General features: G+C 37.0%; 1 protein-coding gene across 2 annotated transcripts in view; it reads left to right on the forward strand.

Annotated features, from left to right (window-relative positions):
* LOC138710531 (DNA (cytosine-5)-methyltransferase 1-like) overlaps positions 1-6,367 on the forward strand; it is a 105,080-nt gene extending 98,713 nt beyond the window's left edge. For both annotated transcript variants that reach the window (XM_069841496.1, XM_069841497.1), the window contains exon 28: positions 5,682-6,367. In XM_069841496.1, the coding sequence (XP_069697597.1) occupies positions 5,682-5,786 (105 nt within the window). In that variant the 3' untranslated portion in view covers positions 5,787-6,367. The remainder of the gene's footprint in view (positions 1-5,681) is intronic.
* Positions 6,368-13,147: the final 6,780 nt, after the last annotated feature.

Here is a 13,147-nt window from a genome sequence, read left to right on the forward strand (position 1 = left end):
AAGTGTATCAAGTGGACATGGTATAATCGAATAAGACTGGAGTTATTTCCATATTCGAAAAATAATCTAATAAAACAATCTGTTGCTCTACTAATGAGGCTGTGTAATTTATATTTTCATTTATTTATGAAGATTCATAATAATCTTAAGTTATGCTAGGAATACAGTAGAACCCCTTTTAAGTAACCTCCATTTAATGTTGAAATTTCACAGTCCCAGTAAGTATTACATACGATTAATGTATTTTTATATTCGATTTAACTTTATTTTCTTTTTGCTGTGAAACCCACATTTTACATTAAAAATTGTTTTTAAATTATTTTTTTAATCTCGACTAAAGCAAAAATAAATGCATTTCGACTCAACGCATAAAATACAAATTTTTTTAAGAATCAATGACTTGGCAACACTGTTGTCTCACCACCACATGATTCCCTCTCCCTCACCATTGTCTACAGGAAGCATGTTCCTGTTCATCTGCTAATTTCCGTCCTTTGCGAGAACCAATCACAAGCAGAATAACACAGCAGAATAAAACACAAACAGTCTGCTAATTCCCATCTTTTGCGAGAACCAGTCACAAGCAGAATAACTCAAAGCATAACAGGACACAAACAGTCGGCTAATTCCTGCCCTTTGCAAGAGCCAATCACAAGAAGAATAATACACAGCAGGACAGGACATGAACATTCTGCTAATTCCCGCTCTTTACAAGAACCAATCACAAGAAGAATAACTGAAAGCGGAACAGGACACAGTCAGCCAGCTAATATCTGCCCTTTGCGAGAACCAATAGCAGCCATCATCCATGACAATCACTTCTGTCTTTGTTTTGGTCAGCACTACTACAGTGAAGAGATGGAATTTTTCACCGTTATTGTACATACTACTAGAAAATAATGGCCATGAAAAGGAAAATGCTTTCTCTTGCGAAAAAGTTAATTTAATTCACAAAATGGAAAAAAATCCAAATGCTAAATATTCGAGATGGCGAGAAGAAGATCTGATTGGCACCCAGCTTCCCCTTATGTTTTCCATTTTTTGTACAATATTGTCCATAATTTACTTATTATAGCTCTTTTTGCAAAAATATTCAAACATTTTTAAACAAAAGTAGCAAACCCCCATTTAGCATCAATCCCTACTTAAGGTTAATTATTCCGTGTCCTTGGAAAAATGTTAAATAGAGATTCTATTGTAGTAATAAAATAAGGCAATTAAGTAAATTCACTAAGGTACTAGCAGTTCTTTCGTGCAGAATAAAAAACCGAAAATAGATACATACATGCTTACACATCTCTTGGATTTCGTCTCGACCTTTTCATTCTATGAATTCTAAGAAATACAATTAACAGAGTAGCTCCAGCATTCAGCAGGTGTTACACGTGACTTCATTCTATATTATAAATTTTTAAATTAAATTTAAAAGTTAAAAACAAGTTGGTACTGTTCTCCAACCGTGAAAGGAATGTGTTTACTATTGCGTCATCTATTGGAGCGAAGTAGATATATAATATTATCGTTATAACGTCTGTTTAAAAACCATGTGCTCTCCTGCATTTGTTATTTCCTGTATGGAGAGATTAAAAGACTAGGAGATTAACAGTGATCTGATTTTGTAACTAGGGTAGTACAAACATGTGTGTGTCAATGTTATTGTTTGTGCTGTGACAGCGAGCCACGTGTGTGACCTTATGACATCTTATGACATCAACATTCATTCACAGCATTACTCTGCTTCGTCTCATCCGGCAGAGACTTTCTCGTGGTTGGAGCACAGTAAAGATGCATGCAGATACTTTAAAAAATTTTAATTTTTTAATATCATAAGCTAAGTTCATAATATTATATCACAATATTTGTATAGGCCTACATTTTTATTGTACAGACCAGTCTGTACAACAGTATCATTATTTGACAAACACTGATATCATTAGCCATTTGAATTGTATTAGATAATTACTGTAGTTGAAACTTTGAAATGAGATAAAATGAGTTAAAACACTTGAAAACTGTATGAACAACATGACATGATAGAAGTACTGTATATAAGATATCACGCAAAACCACTTTATTCGAAAAAAAAATAACCATGTCCTTTTATAAAAAAAATCGGAGTAGGTTGTATCTGAGACACAGCCGCAAGTTTTACCTGTGAATATATCACTGATAGAATTGCTGTTTAAGTTAAATGTCAACGGTGACAATCAATATTTTTTTCTTTCTGGATGCCCTGAAAACTGGTGCATCTTTGCTGTGCCAGAACTCCTGAGCTTAGCCATCTTGTATGCATTGAGAGTAAACATGTCTTGGTTGCTATAGTAACTACTTGCTGTCTGTTGCTTATACGCCCGCTCCCATTTGCATTGTGTGTGTCTCAACATTGTTAATTTTCTCGCTTTATTCAATTTCACTCACGAATTTTTGCAATTTAACTTTTCAACTGCTAATTGTTGCTCAGTTAAGATTGTAGCCTGTTTCATTACAAATCATTTGACACCACTGCAAACATTCTATCACTTCTCATTCTGAGTTACACTCCCTCAGCTGCCTCGCGACCTGCCAGATCAAATTCCCCTCCTCCCTCATCGCTAGATGGCATCACCTGCTCCAACTCAAGGTCATGTTGAATACAATGATCCTTCGTCTGTTGAGCACTGTTAACTATACTGTTAGGCTAAATGTCAGCATCTCTTCTTTCCAGATGCCCTGAAAATGATGTACATATTCGCTGTTCTCAGACTCCTGGGAGTAGCCATGTTGTATGCATTGAGAGTAAACATGTCAGTTGCTTTAGTAACCATCATGCTCTATCATTTACTACTCATTGCTTATACGTCTGCTTCCATTTGTGCTGCATATGCCTCGACATTGTGAACTTTCTGTCTTCATTCAAATTCTCTCGCAAATTTTTCCAATTTAACTTGTTGACTGCTGATTGTTAAGAGTATAACATGATTCGGTACAAATTGTTTGATACCACTACAAACATTCTACTGCTTTGCATTCCCGAGTTACACTGCCTCAGCTACTGCACGATCTGCCTCAAATTTCCCCCTCCCACATATTGGTAGATGACGTCACTGCTCCAATTCAAGGTCATGTTGGATACACTGATCCTTCGTCTATCCTTCATTGGAATATGTCATGTAGTTTAGAAATTATAAGCACAACAAAACTGGCTTGGAAATATGTCGGTTGACTTTATGGGTTGGTATTCTAGTGCTGAACTAAACATACAGATTTATTCACGTCAAAACAATTTTATTGTTTGTTTTCATTCGAAAAATTATTAGTTCTTCAAATAATTAAATAGTTTTGAATATAATCGAACATTTTCATTTGATTATTCCATCACTAGTGCCAAGCATTCATTGTCTCAAGTGAAATGAGGCATAGGTTTTTATGTATTTTATTGAGTTATTTTACGACGCTGTATCAACATCTAGATTATTTAGCATCTGAATGAAATGAAGGTGATAATGATGGTGAAATGAGTCTGGGGTCCAGCACCGAAAGTTACCCAGCATTTGCTCGTATTGGGTTGAGGGAAAACCCCGGAAAAAACCTCAACCAGGTAACTTGCCACTACAAAGATTCGAACCCGGGCCACCTGGTTTCACGGCCAAACGCGCTGACCGTTACTCCACAGGTGTGGACCGAGGCATAGGTGACATCCATACAATGGTGCCAAATTTAATCACTTGGTTTTTCCAACAGTTAATGTGCTTTTAGATTTCTGTTTCCAGTCTGAAATCTGAAAGATGTTACTGCACGAGCTACTTATACAGTGAAACCTGTTCAAATCGGAACCTGAATAATCCGGAATCCTAGCTATTTCAGAACATTTTATTGGTCCCGGCGAAATTTGTATGTATTATGTGTAATTTTTCCTGAATAAAATGGAAACTGTCCAACACGGAAACGGAAACTGCCTGCTACTGTTCAAAACGGAAATAATATTTTGGACACACTATATTTTGTAACTATATTTTGAAACAGCATGTAATTTCAAGGAATATACGAAATATGTAGGTCACTAAGATAAAAACAAGTTTTCTTTGCAAAAATTTAGAGGGTACGAGGGTGTGTTGGCCTGTCGGTCATAAATTTTATTACCCTGTTAAATAGGCAGACGAGTTCCTTCAAAGATGTTCAATGCTTCACACCTGTATACTGTCGTAGCTAGACAGAGCGCAAGTGTAGTGATTTCGTGGTAAAAATGTTGCGTAAAATGTGGCATTAACATTAAGTGATGAAGTAAAAGTTACCGAGTTAAAGGAAAATTAGAAACGAAGCTTATGTGAAATAATATTGAAGTTCAGTTGTGGAAAACTCAGGTGTGACACTTTAAAGATAAAGATCATAATGAGTGAGTGGCTTGGGCCAATATTGGTGACATGAAAGAAACTAAAAAACAGCTGTTTATGTGGAAATAAATAAACTGCTGTGGGAGAGGGTTCTTCATGACCTTTCAAAGAACATGCTGATTTCTGGATCTATTCCGCAAAGCAAGCCATTGTACTGGGAAAGAAATTACATAAACCAGAATTCAAGGCTTCTGATGGATGGCTCTTAATCCAATTACGATAATTAATAATGTGCAGTGATATACAGAACAATATTATAGTATAGTGTTAGATATTAAATTGAATTCGATTATTAAAGTTTAGCAGTGTTTAATGACTGATGAGTGAGTTACGGTAAATTTATACAGAAAATGAGATTTTAACCAAGATGATCCACCAACGGAATGAGTGACAGAAAGCTGATTTAACATGATTAGTATTAAACGGAATATCTTGTACTTCTTACAGTTTGCGGCATGCCATTTTGTTTTTCATGTATATGAATGATAAAATATTCCATTTTAATGAACACTTTAATAATACGGAAACCTGTTCACAACGGAAAAAAAATTAGGACCCTGTCACTTCCGTCTTGAACAGATTTCACGTACTATAAAAGACAAAATGATTTGAGTTGTGTACAACATTTGAAATAAATTATTTGCGTATTTTTCGTTTATGTCTCCTATTTAAGTTATTGTTAATGAAATTCAGTTATGAAAAATAATAATAATAATAGGGCTTGACAATATGTATTTCTATTTTGTAATTGTTTCATAATATATTTGCATACAATCAATATCAGTTTCATGTGCTTGATTATTATCATTGATATTATGTGATTTGCTTAATTAAGATGATTAATCACACGTAGAATATTTGGACAAGTATTCAAGATTTTTTGGAATATAAAGAAGTTTTAGAATGTATTAATAGCTTTTACACTCATTTTAAGAGACACCAGCTTTTTTAGATATATTATAAGTCAAGATTTCAGGTTCATCTTCCTGATTTGTAATGTTACGTCAGTTTTTATATGTTAATAAGATGCATGTTTATTATTATTATTATTATTATTATTATTATTTTTTATAATATTGGCATGTAAATGTTCTATTTACACAAAGCTGTTTGAAGTTAAACAACTTTCAAATCATGGTTAAAGAAGAAAATTTCAATTTCTTATCATAATGCTGTCACTGATTTCTTCTGTCGAAGATCAACTCTGGCTGTCTGCTCTAGCAAATTATTTAGAGATTATATATATATATATATCAGAGGAAAAAATTATTTTGTTGAACTGTGACATGAGTTGCTATTACTAATTTACAGATTGGCAATGCTGTGCCCCCTCCAATGGGAGCTGCAATCGGATTTGAAATCAGAAAGAGTGTTTCTGTGAAGGAACAGCAAGAGTGCAAGATGGAAACAGTTTGATTGGTTGTTGGATCTGGTTGTGGAAGAAGCGATGTAACATATTTGGCATAATCGACTGTTTGCTATTATGTTGTATATTTGTTGTAACAGCTAGTTGGTAATTTTGTGACATATCCAACTGTGATTTTAGATATTTTATGTGTTTTTATTGAATATATACATGTACAAACATTGATTTTTCACACATTGTTTAAAACAATATTTTGGATAAACTGTATTTCTTGTAAAATTGCTTAGTATTTGTCTCACAAGACATGAAGGCTATTTAATGCTATTAAACGAAATTAATTTTTACGAAAGTTTTGCTAATGGACTGTGCCTTTTTGTAATACTTTTAATAATACATATTTATATGCAAATACTACAAATTTGCACATAGGTAATTTAAAGGACACATTTTTCTTAATATTTAGATGTAAGAGTATGTTGCGAGATTCTCTTATATCATACTGTGCTGTTTAATTTTGTGTATTGGATGAACTTATTTTATTTGGTAAATTTGGAGAATGCGACATTTTTCTAATTTTTAAGACTAAAACCTGAATATACTTGAATAGACAATAAAAATGTTAGTTATTAATTTTAGCTTATTTCAATTTGCAACCATATAAATTTCGTACAAGGGAACTGTTAAGGAACTCATATCGAAATCTTTCCTCAAATTGGCACATTGTTATATCTCCCATCAGATAAAAATAAAGAAAAAAAGTACATTATGTTAATACTAATTGTAGGGTTGCAAAATTAAAGCTTGAATAAAAGATTATAAAAAAATTGAGAAGCCCCAGCTTTGAATAGATTCATGTGGTTATCAACTCGACTGCATACTGTTTCCGAGTATGTGCTCTTGATTCTTAATGTAACATTCACAGTTAGTATAGCGAATTTGGATTTGAGTACATTAACAGCTCCCTTGTTAAATTATGAAACACCATAATTCAAAGCCAACCTTATAATTAGAACCTGGATTTATTTGCAAAATGCATATTGCATGCAAACTAATTTAACATATGCAAATTTATATTATATTTTTATATTACATATGCAAATATGGTTTTCTTCAATTATCACAATAATAATCAGCACAAATTCGTTAGTGCATATGGTTTTCTTAAATTATCATGACAATAATAATCAGCACAAATTCGTTAGTGCATATGAATGCATATTTTAACATTTATTTACATTGCATACATATTTTTCTATTTCCGTATAAAAATGCATATTCTGGACATATTCTGATGTACAGGGTGTCCACAATGATACTACAACATTTTAAACAAATATAGTGGAAAGGAAAATGTGTATACACTATAATTTTATTACTATACATGAAAATGATAATGTAACTCGTCAAGTTTTTAGTGTTAGTCACATAATTCAGTTCAGTGCACTTGGTGGCGCGAAGAATGTCAAACCTATAATAGATTTCATGCCATGTGTTGTTCAGCATGTCTGCTGAACCCCAAATGCGTACATGTGGCAATTCACTTTCCCTGAAATGTGAATGGTGGCCTCATCAGAAGACATCACGCGAGATAAAAAGGTTTCGTCCTCAGCAATGTGATCCAGCATAGTGATTGCAAATGCTTCTCGCTTTGGTCGGTCATCAGGCTTGATTTCCTGCACAATTTGCACTTTGTATGCGTAGAAGCATAGTAGACAGTGAAGGACTTGGTGAACTGTCGACTGTTTCACACCAAGTTCTCTCGCTGCTTGTCTTATTGAGTTCTGTGGACTCCTTTCGAATGACCTCCGCACATTTTCTACAACCTCTTCCTGGATGCTGGGCTTACCACCACTATGTCCTTTCAAAACCCTCCTGGTCACCAAAAATTGATTACACCACTTCCTTATAGTCTTGAATGTCAGAGGGTCCTTATTGTAAACACGACGAAAGTTTTGTTGCACTTAAATAATGGACTTTGTTTCTGCATGCCACCACACAGCCTGTGCATGCTCGTTTGGAATCTCCATTTTAGAAACAATGTATTGTTGCAGCGCTACTACGGCTATTGCACGCACTACAACATTACCACATAAACTTTTTGAGTTTCTGCTTCTGCTTCTTCTGGAATCACAGCTATACAATCTGAAATGTAAAAGTTACAGACTTTCAAAATGTTGGAGTCTCATGGACACGTATATTTTCTTTTGTAATAAAAGAAAGACATATTCAGAATTCTCTGAAGTTTAATGAATAAGGAGGAATGATTCATTCTAGAATAAGGAGGAATGATTTTAGAGACAGTCCACTGCACTCGAACTCAGGACTTCCGGGACAGTCTGCTGCACTCAAACTCAAGTCTTCCAACTGCGTTGCTTCCGCCTGGACACTGCTTAAGTTCACTTGCGTGTCGAACCCTAGACTGCTGGTTCACAAGCTGAACTCATTGTCCAATACTACAACAACTGACTTTCTTCGAAGGCTGCTCGCTTTTTATAAGTTAAGCCATACTTTCCAGAGACTACGATTTCGAGATCATTCTTGTTACAACAATCAGTTCACCTGGCTTCCAGCTTCCTCTCTTTTCCTTGCACCACACAGCACATGCCCTAGGAAGTAGATGCGTGCGCAACTTCATTTGCCGTGCCCAGCCGCCGCTGACCTCGCCCTCCTTCTGCCGGTCACGAGATCGAATCCCGAAGCAACGAGAAGTTTCTAGCAGTGTTGCCACATTGCTCCCTCCTTAGAGCTGTCCGTCCCGGACAGTCCCTTGGTAGGCTGCTAGATGGTCCAGATGCACCACCATCATCTTCCCTCGGGGTTGTCGCTGGATGCGGTACACCACGTCATTGATCCGGGTCACCACGAGGTATGGTCCATCCCAGGCACGCTGCAGCTTCGGTGATTTTCCTTTGGTCCTGGTAGGTCGATACAGCCACACCAGGTCGCCCTCCTGGAATCCTGCAGAGTTGGCTAATCTGTCGTAGCGCACTTTCATCCTGTCGCTGGCCATCTTGAGGTGCTCTCTAGCCAGTTGGTGGATTCCATTCAACTTCTTGGTCAGTTCTGCCATGTAGTCAGTCACTGGCTGGTCGGCGCCGGGTGGCGTGCCAAACAGCAGGTCACAGGGCAGGCGCAGCTCTCTCCTAAAGACCATGTTTGCCGATGTCATCCCTGTTGTATCGTGGACCGAAGCTCTGTAGGCCAAGAGGAACAGTGGGACTCTGGCATCCCAGTCTCGCTGATGGTTGGACACCACCTTCCGCAGGTTCTCCTCCACGGTTTTGATGTAGCGTTCCACCATGCCGTCAGACTGTGGGTGGAGGGGAATGGTCCTCGTTTTATGCATGCCCAGACGTTCGAACAATTCTCCCGTCAGGTTGGATTCGAAGTTGCGTTCCTGATCACTATGCAATTCCCAGGGCACTCCGAATCGGCAGATGAAGTTGTCAAGCAGCACGTCTGCCACCGTCGAAGCCTCTTGGTTGGGAATCGTGTACACCTCTGGCCATTTTGTGAAGTAATCCATGGCGACTAGCAGGTAGCGGTTCCCTCGATCCGTGACTGGGAATGGTCCAGCAACGTCGATGGCGATTCTCTCAAAAGGAGCTCCCACGTTGTACTGCTGCATGGCTCCCCTGCTGCGTGTCCTTGGTCCGCGACTGGCTGCACATGTGTCGCACCTTCGGCACCATTGTTCCGTGTCGGTTCTCTGATGCAGCCAGTAGAACCTTTGCCTTAACTTGTCCAGCGTCTTGTTGGCTCCCAGGTGGCCTCCAGTCACGCCAGCGTGAGTCTCCTCCAGCACTTTCTTCACCTTACTCCTGGGCATTGAGTCAACGCTTTTGACCTAATGGTGTTCGTGATCTTCACAACTGTGCCCATAATATTATTAAGTGTTGCACGTTTAGCACATAAATTCTGTTGATGTATTATGCAGTGCACTGTAATTATTTCATGAGAAGCGTTAAGTTCTTTCAGTTTGTTCTTTAGACGTTCAATTAATCCATTTCTATGTCCCAGCATAGATGGCGCCCTGTCCGTTGCTATGGACGCAAGATTGAGCTAAGACAGTCCAAGATTGTCAACAGCTTGCTCAATGCCTGTAAAAATATCCAAACCTGTTGTTGTTTCTTTCAATGGAATAAGGTCTAACAGCTCCTCTCTCACACAAAGGTTTTCATCCACACTGATAAATACAGCCAGTTGAGCAATATCTGATATGTTGGTGCTTTCATCTGCTGCCAGAGAATATGTGATGAACTGTTTCGAAGCTTTTTTAAACTGATCATGAACATCATCGGCCATATCTTGGATGTGGCAAGTGACAGTTCTTGGGGATAAACTGATGAATTCACATTCCTGTATTTTGCTAGGGAATAACTTACTCCTCTGCTGTCATTCTTGGTAAATTCCCCGTCATTAAAGGGATGCATGTTCTTTGTAATCGCTAGTGAAATCCTGTAGCTTAAGCTTAGCACCGATTCACTGACAGTGTGTTCCCCAGCTTCACTTAACAATTGCTGCACTAGCACTTGTCGTTCTTCTCCCCATATTTTTCATAATCCTTTGCGTGGCATACAGAATAATGGCGTTGTATATTGAACTTCTTTACATGCTGAAGCAGCTTGACACAAATCAAACACTTCGCCATTCCCCCATACTCCATAAATAAGAACAAGTTTTCCCATAGTGATATGAAAGTCGTGGGAGTTGATGATCTTTCACTACTACACTCTTGTATCTCTGTCATGATTAATATACGCACTTCAATATATTATCATGGCTCAACTTAACCAGTCCCGTTCTCCTGCTGCACTGACGCCACTATCCTGGTGTGTGTTAACAGTAATATGATTCAAATGTTCGCTCTTCCAAGCTCTTGCGGCCTAACTGGCTCTTACGTCTCAACTGCAGCTTCTGCCAGCTACTGCTCTACTGCCTCATTTAGAATTCGCAAGTTTATCTTCTGTATTTTTCTTCCTATGACCATGCTCTTCGCCTTATTTGCATTTACCTTCATCCCATACTGCTCACAGCTGTCTTTTAGCTCTAGTAACATATCCTTTAGTATCATTTCCTCTTCTGCTAACAACGCCATATCATCAGAAAATCTTATGCATTTTATTCTATCACCCCTCCCATGTTCTGAAAACAGTTCTTTACTAAATCCTCCAAGTAGATGTTGAACAAGGTAGGTGATAAAGGGCATCTTGTTGTACTCCTCTCCCAATGTCATTTCCTTCTGACATTTCTTCTATCCTGACTTTGACACGTTTCATATAAAGATTACTGAACAGCCTTCTCTCTTTCCAGTTCACACCTATTTTCTTTAGGATCCCCATCAGTTTATTCCAATCCACTCTGTCAAAAGCCTTTTCTATGTCCACAAATATTATTGGCAACATGCACTGTAGCAGAATTCTGCTAAATGAAAGCAAATTATTTTTCCTTTCAGTTGGTTAGTTTAAAAAAGGTTGTAAAGTAGGGGTGATATACCTATTGGCCTGTTGATGGTTATTATCTGCTCAAGAAAAAAAATTAAGCATTATAATTCGTTCGCTAGAATTAATTCGGTCAACTTCTGTCTCCTTTCTCTGTAGTCTGTGCTATAAGAAGTGTGGCTGCTGTTGCCTATAACTTTTGTATTTGTTCATTTTTAATGTCTTGTTATTGAAGTATACTGGTACAGTGAAAGTTGTGTTGATGCAAAATGTCGATTTCGAGATTTTCACGAACATTTTCAGCACTATAGGTATAGAAAAAGTGGCTTTTAACGTGCTATTTGTGTACAGTGAATTCTAAATATTGGACAGATGTTTATTCATATTCTGTATCTGCTAGTCAATCGAATCAAAAAGGAATCTTAAAATACTATCCCAATGACAAGAGGCCTCTCAGCCTCTGGGGGAGGGGGGGGGGAACTCGAAATTGTAATAGGCCATATGGTTTAATACAAGGGAACCGTCCCAGATCATGATGCATGAATTTAATGAAAATGCATATTTAAGCTAATTTTCGTTCAAAGAAATGTGGTAATAGTCGTTCGTTTCGCATTTTCCTCATTTACAAAATATAGTGACTTGAAAATCGTTGCTACTTATACTGCTTCTTCCATACACTTGGATTCTATTGTTCACCGACACCATATTACGGTTCTTACATTAATGCTCTAGTCAATTTTTTTTTCTCTTAACTCACATTAATAAAGTGGTATTGCAATCCGTGGCATCTGTCATTCATTCATACACTGTCCAAATCCATAGGTATGCAGTTGGAAGACTAGGAACATGACTGTACATATGCTTTCAAGAACTGAAAGAGGAATTTTGACCTAAAGTGAAACAACGTGTAGACAAAGATAAGCCATTTAATGTCGTGGTCGATGCAAGTAGTTCGGTAAACTGATAAAAAATCACGTGAGAAAATGGTTAAGACATATTTAGGCTACTTCTCCTGGATGTTAAGAAAGACACACTACTACTTTTGGATTCCTGGTGTGTTCAGATAGATGACACTTTATTTACTGGTGAAGTAAATAATACTTCACATCAGTGCTTTCCAAACTTTTTTATATGGCGACACCCTAGCAAACTATGAAAATTTATCCCTCAACTGAAAGTATTCCACACATTAATAGGCTACTTGTACACCTTTCATAAAATGAATAAGATAAACATACATATTTCCAGTATTGTTAAAATATTACATGAGGCGAAAGAAAACATTAACATAGAGTTCTAAGATGAGAAAAACAATCACACTTATTTTCACCCTTGGTTTTAATTTTTTGTGGCTCATATGTGCTTGACGAATCTTACAAAAGTATTTTATATATGGATGAATATGGGATAAATTCACTCGCATTTCTTCATTCAACATTTTTAAACTGTCACGTTTCACTGTTTTGATATTGGTCATCACAGAAAATCTTGCTTCGCAATAATATGTGGTTGAAAACTGCAACAAAACCACAAGAGCCCGTTTAGCAAGATGCAGAAAATATTCAAGTGAAATCCAGAATCTGTACAAATCATATCTTTGGTGTTTTAACTTTAAATTCCTATCATTTTTAATCTCTGCCAATTCTTTTTCTTCTTCTTCTGCTAAGGAAAATCTACTAACTTCAGATGACAAAAATGGATTTCTTATCCAGTCAAACATTTGTGTCCAGATCTGGGAAGTAACTTTCGAGTTTATCTGTGAGTAATGTCAGATAGTTGTAAATTGAATTATTTATTTCGTTCTTCATATCACAATGAGATGTATTTGGGAATATTTCATAGCTGCCCTCTTTCACTTTTCGAGACCAAATTGCTAACTTGTCTTGTAAGGCAGATATTTTATCTGTTGTAGTTAAGATATTCTCATTCTTATCCCGCAGACTAGACTTATACTTGTATACTACAACTGT

The sequence above is a fragment of the Periplaneta americana genome, chromosome 12 (assembly GCF_040183065.1).
Source record: "Periplaneta americana isolate PAMFEO1 chromosome 12, P.americana_PAMFEO1_priV1, whole genome shotgun sequence".
Lineage (NCBI taxonomy): Eukaryota > Metazoa > Arthropoda > Insecta > Blattodea > Blattidae > Periplaneta > Periplaneta americana.